We start from the raw sequence: 25,926 nt of genomic DNA, 5'->3' as shown, positions 1-25,926 counted from the left end.
TGAAACAATTTTTATACGCCCACATTTTCATGTGTCCGTCCTTGTACGCAAATTGTGTAAAAGTATGTAATAACAAAGGTTGTGGACCCTCTAGAGGTCAAAATTTTTGTCCGATTTTGATGAAACTTAAAACATATATCTTTATATTCCAAAGATTTCAGTTCTTTTCGACATTCGCGCAATTCTGTTTAGCTTGTTCTCTATCCATCTCTTGCAAAATGTGGGCGTATTTTGCCTGGCTACTGCTGGTTAAGAAATAAGAAGCAAAATTTGTAATAGTTGTTCCCACAAAGGACAGAAATTCAAATGGGTGTGAAATAAAGATGTCGATGATTTAAAGATAAGAATGAAAATTGTAAGGTTATAAATTTAATGAATTGGTTAAAATTGAAAGATTCAGTACTTTAATCTTGGGTTCTTTATAGTTGAGGTTGATGAAATAGTATTAATTAGGGCCAGTTTTATTTATCATAGCACCATTGTAGTTTATTGATAGGTTAGTCATTTATTTTATCATCAAAAATCGTAAAACTTGTAGTGACAACAATAAATTGTAATTGTTTTGTAAATGTCTTTAAATTAATATTTTTATTTTTTATGTCAGTTTTAAGAGCTTAGGAGTTTTCAAGTGCGATTCCGTTGAACAGAGATTGAAATGAAATGTATGATAGATTCAGGGGACTATTTATTACGTATTTGTATTTGTCGATTGTATATAAATATTATTATTATTTTTTTGTAATAAAGAATTTCAATTCAATCACACTACACTGTTTAATTTCTATTGGTCAAGGGACCATGGTGGCCTGGTGAGTGGGGGTGTGGGTTTATTCCTGATGAGCGTTAAATCAATGGGGAGGTGTGTATAATCCCTTGGCAGTTGGACATGGAAATAAGAATAGGCTGTAGTCAATCAAGTTACATGACAAAGATGGCTTCTAAAAATCGATTTTTTTTATATCTTGGGGTATTTCCTCGCAAATACAATGTTTTGAGAGGGATTTGAAGCATATTTTTGATGTATTAATTAGAATAAAAACATATTCAAACTAATTAATATAAAATTTTTAGTCCAAATATGTCATCAAATCACCCAGTTTGTATGTGGGAAGGCATCTTTAATCTTGTGTATTTAGTATTCATTTTTTTAACATTCAATCAATATCAAATCTTTGTTATAACAATTGTAAAAATCATTTAAATTCACCAAAGATAAGCTGTCAGGCAACGAAACATATGCCCACAGCAGCTAAATCATCCGAGTGGTCGACAAGGTTTGTCACATTTATTTTTATACGCCCACATTTTCATGGCTGCCCCTCGTTCTCAAATAGTGTAAAAATATGGTATATCAAGGTTGTGGACTCTCTAGAGGTCACAATTTTCTTCTGAGAAACTTGAAATGTAAGTTTATAACTTAAAGATCTTGGTTCCTTTCAATATTCGCTCATATCGGACTGTAACTTCCTGAATTAAGGCCCCTTATTGTACGAAAAATCACGTTTTTAGCTTGAGGTACCTCTAGAGGTCACAATTATTATCCGATTTAAATAAAACGTTTGAATATATCACCTTTACATCCTAAGGATCGTTGAGTTCGAATTTCGTGAAAATCGGACCAAAACTGACAGACAAAATGGCCGCCCCTTGTACTCAAATAGCGTAAAAATATGGTATATCAAGGTTGTGGACCCTCTAGAGGTGACAATTTTTCTTCTGATTTTGATGAAACTTGAAATGTAAGTGATAACCCAAAGATCTCGGTTTCTTTCGATATTCGCACATATCAGACCGTAACTTCCAGAATTATGGCCCCTGATTGTACGGAAAATCATGTTTTTAGCTTGTTCTCTATCCATCTCTTGCAAAATGTGGGCGTATCCTGTCTGACAGCCGCTGGTTTTTGTAGGTAATAAGGGACATTAGTCTTTGTGTGTATGACAGATGTGAAACGGAGTAGAACCATATTACATATTAGTAGTCATCATTTGACAAAAACAGGGAAACAAAAACCTCCCTCATGTGCCTGCTTTTTGGGAAGGATCATCAGAGAGAGAGAAATGGGGTTTAACGTCCACTCACACAAACTAGGTCGTTTCGGGACTAACATATGGTTAATCTTTATTTCATTAATTCACTTGCGCGTGGGGGATCACATGGCTAAGTGGGTAAGACGCTGGCTCGCTAGCCTGGAGGTCGGGTGTTCGATCCCTGCATTGGCCGAGAAAGTTCATCCAGATTTTCCGGCGTGGTTCCCTCTTGTCCGTGATGCAGGACAGAGGGCCTGACAAGGACAGCTGTCTAGTCCTTCGGATGAGACGAAAAACCGAGGTCCTGTGTATATATTGGAATGCACGTAAAAGATCCCCTGGCAGTTGGAATTCGATATAAGAGTAGGCGATAGTGCCGCTGCTCGGGCAAAATTTCTCTCATAGCACACTGTATGGCGTATGCCTGTCTTCATTACCTCAGTATAGGAGCAGAACAGTAGGACGTTAAACCTCATTTTATTTCATTCCATTTCACTTGCGCGTAGGGGGTCTTTAGCAGATGGAGGAAACTGGAAAACCCACAAGGTTGGACAGGCAACCCTACCCCTTTTCATGTACAAGCTCAATGACAGACCTTATGATGCAACGCACACCATTCGACCACCCGACCCCCGGATTGTCTGAGAATGACATATTTTTATTGTAGGGCCTAATAAAGAAGTCAATAATTTTACATTTTTTTTATTACATATGGAATCAGTTAACATGTTGAATATGTTGATAATAATCAGAGATAATTAGCTCAATATGAACCAGTGTTAATAAATGTCTAATTAATAATTTATATAACATTTAAGGCCTAAAGAAAGACCCGCAATAAGCAGATTTAGCTTGTTTAAATTGTGATAAATTACATATTGTACTGAAAATGCATAATCAGGGTCAGGGTCAGGGACTTTAAATGACAGTTACACACAATAAATAGATGAACAGAGGAACCCTGAAACAAATATGAAGTGGCAAATGTATCAGGAGTGGCATCAGATGTTCTTGAATGACAGCATACTGCACCTCATGTACGACACCCTCACTGCTTATATAATGACATGGAGTAATAGACTTCACTGGGTTTTTCCTGTCTTCATTAGCCCAATTGGTGCAGAAAGTAAGACCAATCGCTTTTCACACTGACTTGGTTTTCAGGCCAAAGATCTGACAACAGAGTCACATACAGCAAAATTCTTTTAGTAACTTTCTTGGTGTTTCTATACGTAATAATTTATAAATCTTTCTTATGACGACTCTCGATTGCCTGAATCTGACTTCAATATATTGTTAAACACATCTGATTCACACAAAACTTGATTCTTGGAAATAGCACAATGATTAAATTTATCCATCAACAATTACTCAAAATTTCAGGAATTCTCTCGCTGACTAAAAGCTTCATAGATATTACCAGCAAATTTCTTTACTTCCTCCATCAGTAATAACTCCTGAAAACACATAATATATCAATTAAATCTAACACACAATATATCAATTAAATATAACACACAATATATCAATTAAATATAAATCTCCTGAAAACACACAATATATTAATTAAATATAAATCTCCTGAAAACACACAATATATTAATTAAATATAAATCTGAAAACACACAATATATCAATTAAATATGAATCTGAAAACACACAATATATCAATTAAATATGAATCTGAAAACACACAATATATCAATTAAATATGAATCTCCTGAAAACACACAATATATCAATTAAATATAAATCTACTGAAAACACACAATATATCAATTAAATACAAATCTCTATTCTTTGGAGCATTAAAATAGACAACAATGGATCTAAAAGCTCATATTAATGTAATATGAATGTATATAAAGTGACTTGCATTCAATTTTTCAAATTTTTCATTGGAATTTTTAAAAAATTATGTTTGGTGAACAGTCCAAACTTGTTTGTACCTGCTTAGTCCATTCTACACAAGTTTTTTATTACTATTTTGTTGCATGTGGATCATCCATTTTCAATTATTTCTGCATTGTCTTCAGGGTGTTTTTCTTTGTTCCTTACAAATGGCGCTCAAAACCATTGTCTCCATTGTGTACTGACTTAGGAAACACAGGCTACAACATGTTATATATCTTACCTGAATAAAGACATTAGGAGCATCTGCTACGATTTTAAACACCAGACCATTTACAACAGGCACCATTTTAGCTAGAGGTATCACACAATCATGTATATCAGTCCTATAACATAAATATATCTATATTTTATTACAGGTACCATTTTAGTTACAGGTATTACTAAATGAAATGGGGTTTAACGTCCTACTTTTCTGCTCTGACCGGGCTAACGAAGACGGGCATACGCCGTACAGTGTGTAGTGCGAGAATGGCCCGGACAGCAGCACTACGGCCTACCTGTTAAGGGGTCTTTTATGCGCACGCCAATATGTACACATGACCTTGTTTTTCCATCCTATCCGAACGCGTATGTTTTCCCTTCCCAGGCCCTCTGTCCTTCACCACTGACAAGGAGAAATAACGCCAGAAAACTCCCGATGAACTTTCTCTGCCAACACTGGGATCGAACACGGGACATCCAGGTTAGTGAGCCAACATCTTACTCACTGAGCCACAGTGGCTCCTAGAGGTATCATACAAGATTATTTTTTCAATGGTTCTGATGTGAAATGCTAGGGATAACAAGCAAACATTGAGGCTGATGTCCCCCTGCCAAAATCCCAAAATAAATAGATGACACATTTTAATTTATTGCACATTTATTTTTTTCAAAAGTATCAAACTGAATATGAACTATACACTAAGTTTCACCACTCTCTATCAGATAGAATCTAGATTATCTTGTCCTAAAGCATCGACCAATGAAATTGATTAGCTCTGCTTAGCTTCAGCTCAAAATGTTAATCATTGAACAAGTACTCTGGTACGCTACATGGATGAACAGGTCTTAAATAATCCTATGGTGATGCTTCTCACAGCGAAATCTATTTGTTAAGGCCAGCTCAAATTTCGTCAAGGTTGCTGAGATATAAATTGTTGGCGATATTGTAGGTTTAGGTTAGGAAGCATTAGGGGTAGGGCTAGATTCAGGGTTAAGGTTGGGATTAGCGCTAGCCCTGTTTACATCTTGTGACTTGAAGTTGGCTTTATCATATAGACCTAACCTGTTTCTCAGCTACGCTATGATAGATACTTGGAACAATCTGGTCGAGTACAGTTCACTGTGAATAATGTGCATGTGCTGTGGAACAATCGACTTCAGGTAAAAACGATCGGAGTCTCATCGAACATCGACCCTTCTGAAATGGTTTCCAGGTCCAGAATGATCTAAATCCACAGTATGCCAGTCGTATCAAGCATTCTCGTCCATCATGTTTCAAAGTTTGTTTTGTGTTTTATGCAAAAAGACAAAAATGTGACATAGATCGTTTACCCCTTGGGCTCTTCAGCGAGACAGCGTGGGAGAGAGACAGAGAGAGATAGAGTTTAACATCCACTCGACACAAACTAAGTCATTTTGGGATTAACACATTGTTCAATTTTTATTTCAATAATTCGCTTACATGTAGGGGTCTTTAGCAGTAGGAGGAAACCGGAGGACCCGGAGAAAACCCACGAGGATGGACAGGCGACCCTACTCATTGTCACGTACAACCGGGGAATCAAAACCATGCCAGTTGACTCAATGACAGACTATATGATACAACGCATGTGCTAACCATACGGCCATATAACCCCACCTCTTTGTCTTTATCTCATCATAAATATAATAATGTCTACAGAATGATAAAGCCTTACTGTTTATTGGAAATATTTTTATAATGTTCTGCTATATAATCCATTAATTTAGAGAAACCTTTGTCTAAACACACTGTTATCACTGACTGGAAATCTGGGCTGAAAAATTTCAAAAAGAATAAAAATAGAAAGATCATATTTAATTTGGAAAATAGCAGAGAATTTTGCCCCAGCAGCAAATGAAATTCAACGGCCAAATGATGTGCTTAGCAAATGTCAGTTATTGGTTTACAACCTGGGACAAACTTTGAATGTAACTGTTCAAGTCACTGATTGTTATTTAAGTGCAAGGGTCATTTTGGGACTAACATAGGGATTATTTACGGAGAGAGAGAAAAAGAGAGCATCTTACTCACTGAACCACTATGACTCCCTCCAGGTTAGCGATCCAGCAACTTACTCACTGAGCCACCACAGTTTCCTCCAGGTTAGCGAGTCAGCATCTTACGCACAGAACCACCTCGACTACCTGATTTATAGAGAACCACCTACCTGTCTATCACATCTCTTGTTTCTTGAATCAGTTTATCGTAAATTTCTTCTTCCTTATTAATCATCTCCTATAAAAAAAACATCAATCATAGAAACGGACGTCACTAGTCAGTTCGAATTAATTAAAATATAAATAAAATTTAACTCCTTAACGAAACCAGGCTATTGCCATTGGGTGGAAGAATCCCTGTAGAGAGCAGGCAAGAACATGCCCTGAAGTTCACAAAACATTCTCAGGTTTAAGCTGAAAATTCTCTCATCTTTCCATCGCTGTTTATGAGAAATATCTTTGATCCAGAAAAACAAAACATTGCACATAGTTCCTCATTGATGGATTTAATACATTAAAACAACAATACTTTTATAAAGGGCTATATTTGAGTTAAAATAAGGCGAACCATTTTGATTTAATTCCTAACTGAAGTCTGAGAATGTTTTGTGAACTTGGAGCCTGATCTCTGTGATACGGTTGGGGATCAAATTGAAACATGTCTTGGATTAAAACTGCTCTACATCTAATACAGTCTTGTTTAGTTTGTTGATTGTGGAATATTACAATTAAAATATTGTGACATAGAATCTAGAATGTCATACACACATGTTGTCAGTATTCTGTACTGATCACACAAACACTTCAAATGAATAAAATAAAACATAAGAAGTTTCATATTTATCTCTTCAAGTGAAATGAAATGGAGTTAAACGTTCTACTTTTCTTCACCCAACAATCTAATGAAGACTGGCATACAACGTGACATGAGGTAAATATTGCCCGAACACCTGCATTTCAGTCTACTCATTGTCAAAAATGAAATGAAATGAAATGGGGTTTAACGTCCTACTGTTCTGCTCCTAACCTGGGCTAATGAAGACGGGCATACGCCATACAGTGTGCTATGAGGGAAATTTGCCCGGACAGCGGCACTATCGCCTACTCTTATATCGAATTCCAACTGCCAAGGGATCTTTTACGTGCACGCCAATGTGTACACGGGACCTCGGTTTTTCGTCCCATCCGAACGACTAGACAGCTTTCCTTGTCAGCCCCTCCGTCCTGCATCACTGACAAGGGAGAACCACTACTCATTGTCAAATTCCAGAAATAAGTAAACAAAAGCGAACATTATGCCAATTTGACAAGTATGATAATTATATTATATCAACTCGCTGATAACTGATAAATCTCTTAAATGTTCATCAACTTTATATGTGTTGATCACTTGCCGTCATGACCAAAGCCCAACTTAACCGAAGCGGGGATCTGGGCCTGACTAGAATCGTGGGGTCCATAACGTGACGAAAAGATTATTTCATATCCTTTTGAATAGCACGCATGCATAACACACCATTAAACGGTCTGTAATACAAGAACAATTACATAATATCTGATCACATACGAAATCTATTCAGTTCCAAATGGCGTACAATGCGCGGAAATGGCATATAACTTCACAGAGAAGGTCGAGGGATCGCTCAGTCTCCGTCCTCGCGCTACTAGATAGATTACCGTGGAACTTTCATCTGGAATTTGATTTTTTTTCTCTTTTTGCCATGAACCGCGGGGCAAGTTGGGCTTTGGTCATGACAGTTAACAACAAAATCTCACGAGACTACATAATAATACATGTTCAGGGCATAATGTAAACAAACAATTTAAAAGCACATGGCCATGTAAATGATATTTAATACTTACTATATCTGGTTTCTGTTCATTGGCCATGAGATACGATGAGAGAGGATGAGTTGACGGCAGATCATTACGTTCTTCTACACGATCACGTATATGTTGAATTAATGACTGCATATTTTCTAAACTCAACTGATCTCGTAATGATAAACTGTAATATATATACATGGAATAATGTCATACTTTTTTTTAAACGACTGCACTGATGAATACGACCATACGCCGTACAGTGTACTATGATCAACATCTTTGATAGAAGGCCTGATCTCGCTTTAACTAAGTACATCTTATCAAGGCCTTCACGTAATACCCTGCATATCTCGGCACTAATTTCGATTGGGTACAAGCCAATTCCTTGATCGTGGTGAATACCAAGTCTCGCACTTTCAAGCTAAAATGTCTACCTGTGATAATCGAGTTGCAAAGTTCAAGGTTCATTCAATGTCAAGGTTTCCGTGGAAGTCACAATGTCACAACCTCTGATTGGACGCTACTGTTCACGTGTCTGTAGATAACATAGCTATAAGTTTGGGAATTGTGAAGTAAACAAGCAACGGCCAGATGTTGTGAAACTCGCAGTCATTGCTTCAGGAACATGTATGAAGGACAGCAGCATAATGGCCTACTCTTATTTCAAATTCCAACTGTCAAGGGTTCTTTATGTGCACATCAAAAAGAAAATGGAAACTTGTTTTTCAACCCATCCGAACAACTAGACACTGTCCTTGTCAGGTCCTCCATCCTGCACCACTGACAAGGAGAAACCACACTGGAAAAACCAAAGGAGCTTTCTCGGCAAATACTGGAAGCAAACTTTGGCATCTGTTAGCGTGAGCGCTGGCTAGCCAATAGTTCAGCTACACTCGTTACACTCGCCCAGTACGTTCAGGAACCGGCCTAGTGATTTCTTGTGGTGTGACACAACATGCCGTTAAAAAAAATATCTCCCCTTCTGCTAAATAGCTTTGCAGGCACCATTGAAATCTAAATATAGGGTAACGCAAATATTTATGTATTTTTAACGGCATGTTGTGTCGCACATACTGAATATACAAGGTAAGCAAGGTCTTATTTTCTGACATAAATGTTCCTTTACATTGTAGAGGCATTCATAGGGACTGACACACGACCGTTCAGCAGTAAATCTTACTGGGAACCGAAAGTTTTTCAACAAGGAGTCAATAGGCCGGGCCGATTCCTGAACGTACAGGGTGAGTGTAATGAGACCTATGTTCAGAGCTGAACTAGGTAGCCAGTTGTTTTCATTTGGTAAAGTTTATGTAATTTCAAGAAAGGTAATAATGTGGGTGTATAAAATAATAACTCACCTGTCCAATTCTTTACCTGTAGCAGTTTTAACCACCTCTATTAAATCTTCTAAACCTAAAGTATTTTAAATGATGATATAGGTGTGAAACAGCTTTATCTAATGTCCACTCCAACCGTTAAACAATTTAGAGAGAGAAATGAAGTTTAACGTCCACTCGGAACAAACTAGGTCATTTCGGGACTAACACATGGTGGTACAAGCGGGGAATCGAAACCATGCCACTTGATTCAATGACAGACCTTATGATCCAACACGCACACGTTAAATCATTTGGCCACCCAACCCATGAAAAATTTAGTGGACGTGATCGTCTTTTATTTAGGTGAAAACTAATTGTTTTACAGAGCTGATCTGATGAATTAGTGATGGGTAAAACTCTCTAAATCTGTTTTAATTTATGCCATGCTGCATGCTACATGTATGAGGGACATTTTGTCTGGACAGTGGTATTCCTGCCCACTTTACATCAAATTCCAACTGCCAAGGGTTCTTTTAGGTGTTCTTAGGACCTCCAGATCACTAGGTCGAATGGTTAGCACGTGCATGCTGTATCATAAGGCCTGTCATTGAGTCAACTGGAGTGGTTTCGAATCCCTGGTTGTACGTGACAAGGAGTACATGTAGGGTCGCCTGTCCAACCTCGTGGGTTTTCTCCGGGTCAAGTGGATGTTAAACCCCCATTTCTCTCTCTCTCCAAATCTCTAGACACTGTTCCTGACTGGGACCTCCAGCATTCACTAATGACAAGGAGAAACTACAGAGATCAAAGCGTGGCCCCGGTTTCAAAAAGCATTCTCAGAAGAATTTACTTCACCTTCAATCACTCTTTATGAGAAATATCTTTGATCCAGAAACACAAAACATTGCACATAGTTCCTCATTGATGTATTTTATACACTAAAACAACAAAAGTTTTATAAAGCGCTATTTGTTTATTAAAATAAGGCGAAAAATTTTGAGTAAATTCTAAACTTAACTTTGAGAATGTTTTGTAAAACCGGGGCCGGATCCGTTTGGTTAGTGAGAAAGAATGGCTTTGTATTTTTCGTGAAACAAACAGCGGTAAAATGAACTCTTGGTCAACCAAGAGGGTCATCCTGCAAAGTGATAATCACTACAGTTCGATGTAATTAGAAACAATTGTATTTCTGGTTTCGTTAGCAGTTTTGTATTTCTCTTGCCATACGATTTTAAAATAAATAATCTGTATTTCATTACCTGGTCCCACAAAATGTTTAATTAATGACAAATATCTTTCTTGTACAGCTTTTGTTGTTCGATGTTTTCTGGCAATCTAAACAAAATAAACAATAAATTCATGTTAGTAGTCAGTAGAGGAGTAGTACTGTGGGAATCACTGTTCTTAATCGGGTGTTTGATGTTTAATCAAGCCGATTAGTAAAACAATGAACCACTGTTCTTAATCGGGTGTTTTTTGTCGGCTTTAGCTGACTGATGTTTAATCAAGCCGATTAGTAAAACAAATGAACTGTCCACTATGGTATCATAAATCAATCTACTTTTGGCTAAATTACAACGGGTAAATTATTACTTGTTAATTAAGAAGTCAATCAACTTGCTTGTCGGCTACAGTCATACCTTAGTGAGGATCCGTCATGTGCTTCATAATCTGAGAAGCCTAATTCGCACATTTAACGGTAATTTTGATAATCCGGTAAAAGAACTAAACAAGCTTCCTGTTAATTCATAACAGGTTCAATAAGGGAATGGAAGCTTATAATTAACCTTTTTCCTACCGGGACCTCATTTGACCCAATTCTGTCCGGTTCATTTCAAAATGGATTAAGAACGCAGGAGGGAATGTGTGGGAACGGCATTCCCTTAGTCTGTTTGACTCCTATCTGTATTGTTGTATTAGCTTGAAAACGTTAAGAGAATACTCTTTAAAAACCACGCCTCTTTACTCAATGACAGACCTTGTGATTTCACGTCAAACGGTTAAACTTACATATCCATTCTGAGAATCTTGTGAGTTATCAAGGAAAATATATCCACCCATAACATTTAACTGTACTCGTAATATAACGGACATTAAACAACAACCATACACTGATGATATCGTTCGTGAAAAACCTACAAAATACAAATATTTACAATCTCAGTAAAACACACATCTTATTTCAATCAATCTGATTAAAACACAGAACCGATTTGTTTCGTTTTTTATAGTTCAAAACTTCGTTTCACTTGTCTTTACTACACTAGGATCTGCAAGAGTTGTTATATAACCTGCGTTCTGGCTGGTGTGAGGAATGAGCCAATGAAACGGTCTGTTGCAGCGAGTTCTTGGTCTGAGGTGCACGGAACTGTGGGTAACCCACTAGAAACATCAACACTGATTGGTTAATCAAATGTCTGACGTCATGGGGTCAAATGCCGCCTGACGCCCGTATGACCCCTGACGCAACCTCAACTACAATTGGTCAGATCGTCATGTAGTGTAGGTCATTGAAAGTATACAAAATAACGTAACGAAATATAGATCTGTATTTTAAACAGATTGTATCTTATTTGGTTTTTTTTACTGTTGAACTTAGTTTTCCATTGTTGAAATTTAGTGGAATCGAGAAGAATTCTAAAATAAACTCTATTGTGCTTCATGCAGTGGGATCAGCCAATGAATAGATCAAAATTTGGTTTCATTTGGTTTCTCGAAGACTTTTTATATAAATAACATTCTGTTTGATGTGGGGGATTATTTAATGAAATGGCCTGTTTCAGTGAAGCAATCTGCCATGGGTTCATAGAATTATGATAGTCATGTGCTCAGTAAATGTCATGAATAGCGCTGTATAGAATAAAACCAACGTTATATACAAATAGTGAATGTCCATAGTTAAATTAGATCTAATACAACTCTTAATACTTACTGCAGACTTTTAATGTTGCCCATAATTCTAATTTATTAGCAGGGCTACAAAATAAATATTTTATGTTTACTACATGTTCTCATGGGTTAAATTACTGATGGCAATATTCTAATCTGATTCCAACAGTACTAGAGTCCGACTTTAGTCACATCAATGATCCGACCTGCGACTTGAAAGAGCTTAGGATTCAAGTAGCAATGAAGGGCCATACCTCTAATTTACCTTATTCGCCATGAATTGCTAACTCATTTTATGAACTGGCGATTTGAGCGAAAGAACGAAAGATTTGGGGAAGATTTGAGACTCGACTCATACTCGAGGTGCAGCAACTTGGGACTCGACTATGACTTCAGGTTCTGTGACATTTTGTCTGGTACATCTAAAATCATTATTCCTTGAAAAGGCTTCTGTCTAATCGTCATCAAATGCCAGGTGCCAAGGGTTCTTTTACATGTACACCAACATGTGCACAGGATCCCAGTTTTTTTTCCCATCTGAATGACTAGACACTGTTCCATGTCAGGCCATCTGTCCTGCACCACTGACAAGATCAAACCAAGCCAGAAAATCTCAACAAACGTTCTCGACCTACCCCAGAATCAAAGTTGGAACCACCTAGTTAACGAGACAGTGTCTTACTCACCAAGTCACTGTGGTTCCCGCTGACAAGAAGTAAATTCTACTATAAAACTAACCTCTGTTTAAGTTGAGTTGTATATTCTTCTGTATTTAATTTATTTATCAGTATTTCTCTGATGTTAGGAATCATAGATAAAACTAAAAACCACAAAAACAATCAAATATAATGGGCTTTCGCAATCTGATTAAAACACAGATCCTGTTTCGTTTCGTTTTTATAGTTCAAAATTTCGTTTCCTGGATGATGTGAGGGAGCCAATTAAAGTGGTCTGTTACAGCGAGTTCTTGGTGTGAGGTGCACGGAACTGTGGGTATCCTAATCAAATGTATGACGTCATAGGGTCAAAAGCGGCTCATATGATCACTGACGCAACCTCCCACTACAACTTGTCAGATCTTCATGTAGGCCATTGAAAGCATAAAAAAATGACAAGAAATATTGATCTGTATTTTAATCAAGGATTCTTTTATTTGCAGACAAGGTTAATGGCAGACAGCATGCTTGCGTCAGATTGTTCCGCTGTACCTGACTCTCGAAGGTGACTGTCATGCAAAAAATCCTGCTTTTCTGCACCAGTAGGGATAATGAGGACATCCATGAGGGAAATATCACCTTGACAACAGCAATTCTACCTTCTTTTCACTGAATTCAAACTATCAAGGGATCTTTTACGTGCACGTCAATGTTGACATGAAACTTTGTTTTTGGTCTCATCCAAATGACTAGACACTGTTCACTGCCAGACTCAACATCGTGCACCAGTAATTAAGTGACAAGAGGAAACCAAGCTCAGAGTTTCATATTCAGAAACACACTACCCTACACAACATGATCCATTTGTTGACATTAATTAAATTTAATTTTTTAAAAATTGTTTAAATCAAAGAAAATTAATTTGAAGTTGAACTGACCTGTCATATTACATGTTCGTTGATTACTGTCAAAATGATGTTGTCTTCTACAATTACAGAAAAAAAAACCCCATTATTCCATAGCAATTATAAAATTTCTAATAAAATTAAAATGGAATGATGGCAGAATCTGTCCACCATTATTTTCCATTTCTAAATCAGCTGTTTACTGATGGACGTGCAATATGTCTAGCGTACATGTATTTTTAAAGATAAGAGTTGCTACATTTTTCCCGTAAGAGTGAAACCTTTGTCTGGTAGTCCATAAAGATTTACACAAGGATGACAAGTAAAAAGACAGAGAGAGAAATGGGGTTTGACATCCACTCGACACAAGCTAGGTCATTTCAGGACTAACATGGTCTAATTATATTTCAATAATTCGCTTGTGCATAGGGGTCTTTAGCAGTGGGAGGAAACCGGAGGACTCAGAGAAAACCCACATTGTTGGACAAGTGACCCTACTCCTTGTCACATACAACCGGGGAATCGAAACCACGCCAGTTGACTCAATGACAGACTTTATGATACAGCGCGCACGCGCTAACCATTCAGCCATACAACACCCCTGAAAAGTAAAAAACATTGCTTGTTAAATAGTACTCATACAGCAAAGCCAAAGCACGCTGTTCAGCCTTTTGCTATAGTCTGAGAGAAAACAAACATGCTTTTCCATCTAATCTGAGTTTAGTCTGGAATATTGTGACCTCTCTTACCTGACAACATTTATGTATTCCTTGTCTTCTTCTTCTCGTATCTCTTTTAATCTCTTTAATAAATATTTATACATCATCCATGTTCCTGTAATAATTATAATATTCATACATCATCCATGTTCCTGTAATATTTACAATATTTATACATCATCATCATTATCCATGTTCCTATAATATTTACAATATTTATACATCATCATCATTATCCTGTAATATTTACAATATTTATACATCATCCATGTTCCTGTAATAATTATAATATTATCTTATATGTCATTCTAATCAATTTTAGACAGTAGTGGTAAAAAGAGAGAGAGAGAGAGAGAGAGAGAGATGGTTCTAAAAGCAAGAGAGAAATGGGGGTTTAACATTCACTCAACACAGACTAGGTCATTTCGGGGACTAATATATGGTTCAATTTAATTTCAATAATTCGCTTGCGCGTAGGGGTCTTTAGCAACGGGAGGAAAACGCAGGACCCAGAGAAAACCCACAAGGTTGGACAGGCGACCCTACTCCTTGTCACGTACAATGACAGACCTTATGATATAGCGCGCACGCACTAACCATTCGGCTATCTTCCCTCCCCCACTAAAGTAACTACTATTTCCTGTACCAACGGGTCTGAGGGGTGCTTTGCCAGGTAGCTAAAAACGTTAAGATGTACTGATGTGATTGTGTTTACCTACGATTGGGTGACTTTAGTTTCACCTGGCAAACTTAATTTCGTTATTAATGCATGTAACATCTTGAAAATAAGTTAATTTTATACTAATAGAACTTATTAAACATAAGCATCCCACTCTAATGAAACCAACTTTGGTTTATCTGCAAATATTGTCTATAAATTAAAACAAGTGTTGTTTCTATCAAAATTGATACGGACATTCATAATTAGGCCCTACTGTGTATTTTTCCTGTGCAACTCATATCAGGTGAGTACTTTGATTGGCCTTCATGACGTCAAAGATGTCAAATTTAAAATTAAAATGCCAGACTATCATCGCTTCAATTTAAAAAGACATGATTTGTAGGCTATCTGTGTCAGGCAGGATTGATTATATGCTTAATTGTAGTTGAATCAGGCAGAAATGTTATAAATAACCATAACCAATTGTTGTTTTAATGAAAAATGTTGTCAATTTTGCTTATTGAAGTCTGACGCGTTTCACGTCGGGATTTGCCATGTATAATTATATAGTTCCATCTCTTATCTCGAGATGTGGTTTCTTCTTATCTATTTGCCAGCATGAACCGTGGGACTTCGGACAGTTTTATTTTGGATATCAACTGTCAAGGGTTCTTTTCGTGCACACGCCAATATGTAGGTCTACACAGGACTTCGGTTTTTGTCCAATCCGAACGACTAGACACTGTAACTGTTCATTACCAGGTTGTCCCTGCCCTAACCAAGTAGAAATCATGCTCGAAAATCATAAGGAACTAGTTGCCAGCCAACAACTGGGTCGAATGCGGGAACTTCTGGTTAGTTAACTGTCTAAAAACATAATTTACAAAATTCATACATGTATATCCAAGATAAAAATATCCGAGGTATAACAATGATTGAGAATGGTGAACGACCCTACGGGCTACTGAATTTTGGCCCTACTAAGTAACTAATCTGACATTGTACTAGCTATTGATCTTTACCTCCAACAACGACCCCAGAGAAGATGAACTTCTTTTTGTGCCTTTTAACAAAATTCCAAATACTGCCAAGCATCGTGTCTGCTTATTGCTATGTTGTTTGTCTTCAAATGAATACGATCTTTGAACCCCTCGACGACGATTTTTCTCTTCGTTAATTTAGAGTTATCCCCCTTGTAGAGAGCGCCTCCTGGGTTGTGTTGGATCGTCTCGACCGTCAAAGTACGTTTATAAATACTGTATATTATTTTATTTATTAAATGCTATATTTTATCCAATTAAGTCATTTGGCAAAGTTATTATAGTAGGCTTATAATTTTCATGTTGACTTGTTTGGTAGGAGGAGAATTACCATCTCCAACCTAGCAACTTGTGCTCAGCTAAACCAAAAGACACGGTCAAGGACGAGGCTTCGTCAGTCAGGATTTTATTTTGTGGACCTGAACAAGAATTAAATTGTTATACCTTTAAATACCTTTTATACCTTTTCTTCGGTCTACCGTTAAGACTCTATGGCTTGTTGACCACCTTGATTACTTCTAGCATTGATAGGATTGCGCATGTTTGAGCTGAATCTAAAAAAATTTCTCAAAGTGTTTGGTCTAAATATTATCTATAGTATAGTATAGTATATTAGCAACTTGGGTTAAACTTTATTTCTTCATTTTTTCAAAATTAATCAGGGTTACAGCATTGACAACGTAGTATGGTAATGCGTTCCAATTGTTTATGACTCTGATTGAGAAAGTGTTTTTCCATATGTACGTCTAATCTAGAATGATGGTTTTCTAGTTTAATGTTGTGCCCTTCATTTCCAGATTTAGTGGGGGGGGTTTTCGTCACAATAGTTAGTACGCCAGATCCGTTTAACTTTTCGTTCAGCTAATAAAAACGAGCAATCGAAAACAATATTGTTTAAAATTAAAATTTTGCATAGGGGCGAAGAGCTTCTGAGGCCCAGGAGAAGCAAATTTATAAAATTGAAATAAAAATAATGGAATTTCAAGAATAATCGAACTGTCTTGTTGATATGGCGACACACAATCCTCGGGTTATCATGTAGAGGTTGTGAATACAATTAACACTCTGAAACAAAACAAGAAAATGAATTTTCACGACAAAAAAGAAGAAAATTAAACATTATAGACGGGCGATGTTTTATTTTTATATAACAACCATTGAAATGATGAGCGGCTGTTTGTGAATATAGATGCTGGATATATTTTTCTTAAATACCCTAAGCTCAGAAAAATTACGATGATCAAAACCAGTTGTCATTGTTTTTTAAGGCGAGTGATCGCTCTCAAGTGCCTGCTGCTCACCTGAATTTCAACCGAGGGGAGTTTTTTTTCCCTCCCCTTAAAATTGAAAATCGCTCTCCTTTACAAAGTCATTGGGGGTTTGTTAGCATTTATCAAACCAGGAATGACCCCCTAACATGCAGTTATTGATCTTCATAACCATTTCCCATACACACAACTAATCACTCTCCATAATATCAGATCACTCTCCTTAATTTCTAAATCACTCTCCTTTATTTCTTAATCATTCTTCTTATCGAAACTCAGAGAGCTTATTTAGGGGAGCGATTTTTTCAATTTGTTGATTGAGGGGAGCTTTTTTTGGCTCTTGTCTGAAATACAAAAAACAACAACTGCAAAACTGCGTGTAGGAATTTTGACAAACAGAAGATCAAATTGGTGTAGCCTAAAAATAATATAGGTTATTAAGGGTTACATGTTGGTCATTCCATGTCATGACCCATGGTTTAACTATCGGGCAACACATCATATGGTGACCCATGGCTTCTATAACTTTCTTAATTGGTTTGATGATAGAGCATGGTATCCATTGGGTAGAATTGTTGGAGGAACGGTAATTTATTCCAATTTATATTCTGATTTAGATTGAAAAACATCAGCAAAATTGCCAATTAATTTGTTTTCAAGGCAAATATTACTCATTCATTGTTATATATGTCCACATTGTTGTGTAGATAGATTTTATCTGCTTTTGATGAAACTTAAAATAGACGTTTTTATAACCCAATAATACATTCTACAGTAGATATGGCTTGACATCAGTTGCTCTTATTTTTTGAAAAAAATTTCACAAGTTGTTTTCCTTTATTTTGTTAATGTAGAATGGTAATGAACTGCTCTTTTCATTTTCTTTGTTTTATTTGTTTCGTTTGAATTTGATTTATCTGTTTAGTTTTTGATTGTTTAATTTTTGTTAATGAAGCTGATTCTTTTAAACTTCGTTTTTTATTTTTGAACTCTACTTGGTGTAGGTGTTCATCAGGTAATACCTCGACTGAGTTCAATATAGAGATTAGCCGGTTGATTTGTTGGATATAAACCTTTGAATAATAGCGCCTAACAGGCAGCTGTGTTTAATTATGTTCTCCTGATTTTGATTGTTTCTGTGTGTTTGAAGTATATGTTTGTGATATGCGCTTAGAAACACTTCACGTGTAATGAAGCGCTATATAAATCGAACAATAATAATAATATAGACTTTATGTAATACTGCAGTTATATGACAGAGATATGTCATTTTGAATCGGAGTACTAATTCGCAAGTTTATAAACTACTATTCTATGAGTGACTCGACTTGTGTATTTGTTCGGATGAGACGAAAAACCAAGGTCCTGTGTATATATTGGCGTGCACGTAAAAGATCTCTTGGCAGTTGGAATTCGATATAAGAGTAGGTCGAAGCGCCGCTGTCTGGGAAAAATGTCACCCAAAGCACACTGTATGGCATATATGCCTGCTTCATTAGCCCAGTCTGAGCAGAACAGTAGGACGTTAAACCCCATTTCATTTCATTTCGATTTTGGTGTACTGATTTTATACCTTCCAGTTAAGACAGTATTCTTAAAATTGGGGGATTTGGAAAATAGTTACGCTAATACCAATTTCATTCATTCATTCAATGTTGTAATCTTTTTTTTAAATTTCTTTTTTTTTAGATGTCAACGTATAATCTGAACCCAGTAATTTATACAGATCTGACAAGGCGTATGCAGGGATGGGTAACGTGGCAATCGGGACCATGTGCTGACTTTGAAATGGATTTATACAGATGTGGATCTAGAGTAGGATATGGTAAAGTGTATGATGTATGTAATAAAGAGCGTGAAGATATGTTTGAATGTTTAAATCACAGTGTACAGGTAAATAGTAACACAGCTGGTTTTATGATAGTGTTTAGTTGTTGGGATGGGTAGACTGGATAACCTGCTCTAAAGGACGTCAGACTGGTTACTATGTCACTGCGCTATTCTGACTTCAATATATCTAGACAGGTAACGGGCAGCCTTCTTGCCAGGAGGAATTCCTCCCGGTAGTGGGCACCTCTTTCTGCGCAAATTACCAATGTAAACAAAAGCATGATCGGACGCTGAAGTATGCCATAAAGATGTCAACATCAATTAAATGTAGCGATCGTTTATGTTTAGCTTGTGGATTAGACCCGAAACTATGCAATTTTTTCTCAATAAAGAAATTTTACGGTACACTACTGGCAATTAATATTTTGGAATTTGAGAAATACTGCAGTAAATCAAAAATGAGTGATTTACCATAGCCGGTAGGCCTACGATCGTACCTGATTATAAGACTAAGAGCTGATTTTAAACCGTCACTTTGTTTGGGTTTAAAGGACAATATTGGTGTCAGTCATTATTACATATGTGATAGAACTGGTTAAATACATTCCAAATACAATTTTAACACAGAGATCATTGCTACGGGAGATGTGTAACAAGCACGTGAAGAAACGGGAAGTGACGCCAAACATGACAAACACGAGTTCTCCTTCTATATAACAGACTGAAGTAACGAGCGGTAACAGACAAACGATCAAATTTCATTTCACTGATAATTCCGTTGAAGTTGAAAAGTTATGATATGGGACAGTGATAGGGCGACCCGTGCACTCTACAGAAAGTTGGTCTCGACACGGCTAAATGTGCACGCTTCAGTTGCGTGTCTCAAACTGATTTCTGACTACCCCGCACTCTCTTTGAGTCGATAAATAGCCATGGCACGTGCAATTCTCTACAAATATATCAACTATTACAGCCGTAAAAAATCTATTGTTGACAATTTTGAATAGCAGTAAAATTTAACTTCTTGGTTATTACAGCAGCTTTAGAAATTACGTTTGTTTTATTTTTTAAATTGCTTTATCATTAACTGTACCGTTAAGAGCGGCATCTTTTGGTTTAGTACAAATACTATCTCTGAATCACTTTCTTTAGCAGGAACGTGATACTAGCTGTAGTTTCATTTTACTTTTACAAGTTTCTTAAAACAATTGTTGAGTTGTCTAAAGTGCTTATTTCTAAATTCAATTTCTTGTTCTAGCTTTCTGTTATGTTTCGTAAAAAAGTAGTCTTGATTATCCCGACTTGTCAATCAGACGTAAAATGGTCGATAGACTGGTTAAGCGAGACTAATTTCAAAACAAGGGCACATAACCTATCTTTTACTCAAAAGTGTCTGGATGTTATGGACGACATTTGGAACCAGTTTTCAGTCTATTAGTTATAGATGATTAATGGTCATAGCTAATTAAGTACAACACGATCGTTTATTTAGTGACTATAATTGTGTGAAACTGATTTGAGGCTTGGCATGTATATAAATATTGTGGCGTAATTGTCGAGCAGCATAGATTGATGATAGTGAGCTGCATAGATCAATGACACCTAGCTGCATAGATCGATGACAGCGAGCTGCATAGATTGATGACAGCCAGCTGCATAGATCGATGATAGCTGGTAGCATAGATCGATGATAGCGAGCAGCATAAGTCGATGAAATTTCCATTCAAAATATCTTTGTAAATACCGAACAGAATTGAACCATTATTGGACTGAAATTTTGTGTTAATTCTGTATAAAGTCCATTGATATGTACATGTGACTGACTGGAAACAATAAATTATTATTATTATATTCCTATTAGAGATTCATCTTTCACAGCATTATAGTTTGCAAGAGATTTCTTTTGCTTATAATGACAATCAGCGACTTCAAATAAAATCTCTTATTTCTACTTTCAGTATCAACGATATAAAATTATGCAGGAAGAACGAAAAAAACAAGGCAGACCATACCTTGAGCCACCCCCGATGCACGTACCTGGATTTAATAAACGTTAAATTGAAAGTAGAGATATTATATAAACAGTGTGTAAAATAGACTAAAGTTTAAAATAAGAGGACTTACTATTCATTTTATTAAAGTGTCAACAGACATTGTATATCATATTGAATACATCATAATAAACTACGTAAAATAGTTTAAATTTGGGAAAAAGTGAAAATAAAATGTATGATCCTGTTAAGAATAAAACGTATAATATAATTATTTACTCTTAGTCTTACACGTTTGATTAATGTTGTTGGGGGCTGAATAGTGTAATGTTTGTGATTTAGATCATAAGGTATGTCAAAGATCTGGCTTTGAGTCAAGTGGCGTGGTTTCGATCCCACACTTGTACATGACAAGGGGTAGGGTCGTCTGTCCAAACTTGTGGGTTTCTCCTGTTTCCCCATGTACTAGCACGATGCCCAAATCACCTGGGGCCCAAATTTGATTGTGGCCGAAATTCGACCGAGACCCAATTAGCCAGGTGCAGGGCCCTCACATAGGGGAGGCTGTGGGGGACAACACTTCTTGGTGGCGGCAAATTATCTAAGTGCATACCAGAAATGTTCAAATAGCAAATTACCGGCCTTCGCTTCCCCTAAATCTGTGTAAACCAGTTCATATTTTAGCAAATAAAGAGAGAAAAATTATGATTTTTCCCAGATATATTTTAGGTTTTTTCGATCAAATGGAGGGTTGAAGGTGAAATAAATATAAACATTTTAAAATTGTATTTGAAAATTTCTCTAATCATAGAGAGTCAACCGAGCGCATGCACTAAACAAAGCAGTTACGGTATTTGGAGGGGAGGGGGGTATCACTGAAACTTTTGCCATGGGGCACCACATAGACTTGTGAAGATGGCCATACATTCATGGGGTCATGCTGGTAACTTTGATACCACATATGTGGGGGGTGGCGACAAAGCGTTTTTTGCACAGGCCCAATTCGCCAGGGGGCCCAAATTCAATGGCCTATGAGATTCACGGGGTTATGCTGGTTAATTTGATACCACATAATTATGTGGGTGTGGAGCATGGTGATTTATATAGAAGATTTAAAGCCAAAATAAAGACCTGCCATAGGCAGATTTGAACAATTTCTAATAATTGCTTTTGATTATAGTCGAGGAACCAGTCATGTTGGGTGGTTGGATAGCCGAATGGTTAGCATGTGCGCACTGTATCATAAGGTCTGTCACTGAGTCAACTGGCGTGGTTTTGGTTCCCCAGTTGTACGTGACAAGGAGTGGGTTTTCTCTGGGTCATCCGGTTTCCTCCCACTACTAAACACCCGAACGCGCCAGCGATTTATTGAAATAAAATTAAACCAAATGTTAGTCCCGAAATGACCTAAATTGTGTCGAGTGGACGTTAAACCCCATTTCACTCTCTCTCTCTCTTTCTTTGCCTGGCAACCTATCTTTTTTATATTACATATCTTGAGGCGTTGTTGAATTGTGTATCAAGGTTTTATTGTCATATAATACATGCATGTATGGGATAATAATACAATTCAACTACATTTCAAGATACCTCATTTTAAAGATGCCCTTCCACGAATGTATTTCCAATAAAAATATAGCATATTTCCTAAATATGAAAAGTAGGGATACTGAATCTTACTAGAAAAATACTGGATTCCCTAAAACAAACACCCATGGGTCACACACAGGAAAAAAAATCTAAGAGTGCCACAAACTGGCAAACTGTCTGCTTTGGTAGGTTTAGGAACAAATGGTACGTGTTGAACGGTGATCAAGTCTATAGAGTCTTTAAATAATTAAATTCAAGTGTATAAAATAGTTGTTTAGGGTTTATGTAACTCTCATAGTCAACAACCACAACAGTTTATAACGCCCTGACAGTCAACAGCCAACCACAACAGTTTATAACGCCCTGACATTCAACAACCAACCACAACAGTTTATAACGCCCTGACAGTCAACAACCAACCACACAGTTTATAACGCCCGGACAGTCAACAACCAACCACAACGGTCTATAATTAATTACAATTGACGAACGCTTTGTATGCTAACAGATTCCATTTGATTAGGTATATGGAATTCTGCGTTCCGCAACGATCAGTTTTGGGGCCTGTACTGTTCATGGCATACATTATTCTATGGGTGACATCGGAAACTACGCTATAGAAATCCGAGGAACTTCCACGGTAACCACTGGGAACGAAATCTGAATTCCCTGATTAATGAGCCAACTTTACTCACCTTCCATTCCATTCAGTTGGATAATCATAATAGGCTTGGATGGGACGAAACACCGAGGCCCCGTGTAGACATTGGCGTGCACGTAAAAGATCCCTTGGCAATGGCAGTCAGATATACATATAACAGTTGACCGTAGTGCTGCTGCCCGGGCAAAATTTACCACATTTCATTTCATTAACCCACTCGGAGCAGAATGTTGAATGTTGTGTCATTATCAGACCAGTTTGAGGTAAATGTGTATTCTGAGATGATTAACACCTGTATGTCCTGTTAGTAAATGTGTAACCTAGATTAAAATTCTTGTTTGTAAATATATATATTATTTCTCATATTTTTATAAATTTATGTACATGTTTATATTGTATGCTGTCGTCAAGGATGTTTCGATGCAGTAAAATCTTACGCTATACGGAGAGCGGCGCTACGGTCTATAATCTTATATTAAATTCTGACAGTGGGTCTTTTACGTGCACGCCAGTATTACACGGTTTTCCTTCCCATCCGAACGACTATACGTCGTGATGTCGAGTTGTAATCTTATGAAGGGAGACACAACAGTCACCGTTATCATTACATCCTTTGATCCTATATATTACACACGTGACCGGGAATCAAGTGGGCGGATTTATAAGAAATAGAAGATATACATTAATAGCCAAATATTTTAAGGAGACTTGTGACGCAGAAACTCGTGTCTGATTCTTTTCTTAGGCCACTGTCATACATCACAAGTTTTACATAGCTTGTTAAACATACATTATGCAAGAGCTAAATATGTCTATTGCAGGTCTTTCTTTAGGCCTGCAATGTTATCTAAATTATTAATTAGACATTAATTAACTTATCCAGACAATAATCAACTCTCGATGGCATCGCTTGCCTGCGATATTTAGTGGATTGTGCGCCGATTTACTGCATAACTTTCATTCACGATTTAAGAATTTGCTAGATAGGTTTCAACGCTGGCTCAATGACTCTGGCTTACTGTCAGTGGTATAGGAATGAGAGAGAGAGAGAGAGAGAGAGAGAGAGAAAGAGAGAGAGAGAGAATTGGGGTTTAACAGCCACTCGACACAAACTATGTCATTTCGGGACTAACACATGGTTCAATTTTATTTCAATAATTCGCTTGCGCATTGGGGTCTTTAGCAGTGGGAGGCAACCGGAGGACCCGGAGAAAACCCACGAAGTTGGAAATGCGACCTTACCGCTTGGCATGTAGACCCCCCCCCCTGCAAAAAGTCCCCCCCCCCCCCCTTGAAAAAATTGTCGACCATAAAAAACAATAGATATACATTGTCTGTCAATATTACAGCACGCCTGAGACCACTCCCCTTAACAATATACCTAAATTAATAATCTAAATTAATATTCCCTATCAATATACCTTATTAATATTCCTCATCAATATTCTCTATCAATATTCCCTATCAATATTCCTTATTAATATTCCCTATCAATATTCCTCATCAATATTCCTGATCAATATTTTGTTCTACACTAAATTCAGTGGTATTTTAGCCTGTTCTGATATCAATCCTCAAAACAACTTAATTAAACTTAAGGCCTATTTAGATTTTGACCATTTAGGTTAACCTTTGATATCTTGCACATGATAACAGGATATCCGATAACACAGACGATAACATCCAAGTAGACGATTGCGAAATGTGTAACTTTTGCTGCACCCTGAACTAAAAGATACAAATATTGATAAACTGCTGCACTTTGTGTACATCAATAGTCCAAATACCGCAACAAAAGCCGTTGTTGTACTCATTTTATTTCATTAAAATTGTGGGAGTGTATTGCAACAAACCAACAAGGAAACTGTCGACGGACCTTGACCTTAGTGAAGTGAATAAGAAAACTCGTTGATTCATTTTAAAAAGGTAATTATAAATATTAATTTTAATGTATTTTTAATGTTTTTGATAAGTCCCAAAGTGGTCCCCAGGAGATGCCAGTACGTGGTCCTCGAGGTGTTTGCAAACCGCATTGATTTTAACCCAAACCACGTTTTACAATTTGATCGATCTGTGTTGTGTTGATTCGACAAGAAAGGGGCGTGGCGGTGACGGTTGATTTTACAAGAGGAACAATATACTGTGGCGAAGGGGGAGGGGGAGGGGGTACATACAAACTCCCAGTTTATATCGTTAGGGGGAGGGGAGGAGTAGATCCACCCCCCACCCCACCCCGCGCCGAGAAATGTTGATCTGTGTGAAACCTATAGAATCGATTTGATACTCTTTGGCTAAAACAAAATAAGCGCCATTGCGTCTCCTTCACACAACCCCTGCCCCGAAATCTATATTCTGTTACATTGTTTTTTCGAAAGTTTGTTTACTAAAAGTGTGGTTTCCTCTTAT

General features: G+C 37.0%; 1 protein-coding gene and 1 long non-coding RNA gene across 5 annotated transcripts; one reads left to right on the top strand and one right to left on the bottom strand.

Annotated features, from left to right (window-relative positions):
* Positions 1 to 2,716: 2,716 nt before the first annotated feature.
* On the bottom strand, positions 2,717 to 24,100 carry LOC126819016 (peroxisomal biogenesis factor 3). 4 transcript variants are annotated; one of them, XM_050546826.2, is made up of 14 exons: positions 23,555 to 24,100; positions 16,635 to 16,734; positions 14,510 to 14,594; positions 13,794 to 13,840; positions 12,938 to 13,019; positions 12,243 to 12,286; positions 11,321 to 11,445; positions 10,570 to 10,645; positions 9,350 to 9,404; positions 8,028 to 8,172; positions 6,335 to 6,402; positions 5,843 to 5,941; positions 4,165 to 4,267; positions 2,717 to 3,487 (listed from the first exon to the last, which is right to left on the bottom strand). In XM_050546826.2, exons 3-14 carry the CDS (start codon positions 14,584 to 14,586, stop codon positions 3,410 to 3,412), a joined length of 999 nt encoding a protein of 332 aa, XP_050402783.1. In that variant the 5' UTR covers positions 14,587 to 14,594; positions 16,635 to 16,734; positions 23,555 to 24,100; the 3' UTR covers positions 2,717 to 3,409. The 4 variants fall into 4 exon arrangements, with proteins under 4 accessions (XP_050402783.1, XP_050402782.1, XP_050402781.1 ...); XM_050546825.2 differs by lacking the exon at positions 16,635 to 16,734 and having other exon boundaries at positions 23,555 to 23,821; positions 23,958 to 24,085; XM_050546824.2 differs by lacking the exon at positions 16,635 to 16,734.
* LOC126819019 (uncharacterized) lies at positions 16,318 to 21,543 on the top strand. The gene is made up of 3 exons (XR_007679458.1): positions 16,318 to 16,381; positions 19,138 to 19,341; positions 21,237 to 21,543. It is a non-coding gene; the product is annotated as an uncharacterized LOC126819019 (long non-coding RNA).
* Positions 24,101 to 25,926: the final 1,826 nt, after the last annotated feature.

The sequence above is a fragment of the Patella vulgata genome, chromosome 4 (assembly GCF_932274485.2).
Source record: "Patella vulgata chromosome 4, xgPatVulg1.2, whole genome shotgun sequence".
Classification (NCBI taxonomy): domain Eukaryota; kingdom Metazoa; phylum Mollusca; class Gastropoda; family Patellidae; genus Patella; species Patella vulgata.
This window is presented reverse-complemented; position numbering and strand designations above follow the sequence as displayed.

Coding starts and splice junctions, on each gene's coding strand:
- LOC126819016 (XM_050546823.2), bottom strand. CDS start 16,235: ATGCTTGGCAGTATTTGGAATTTTGTTAAAAGGCACAAAAAGAAGTTC. Junction 12,287..12,937: donor ACAACTCAACTTAAACAGAG/GTTAGTTTTATA, acceptor TTTATTTTGTAG/CCCTGCTAATAAATTAGAAT. Junction 3,488..4,164: donor CTCCTAATGTCTTTATTCAG/GTAAGATATATA, acceptor ATGTGTTTTCAG/GAGTTATTACTGATGGAGGA.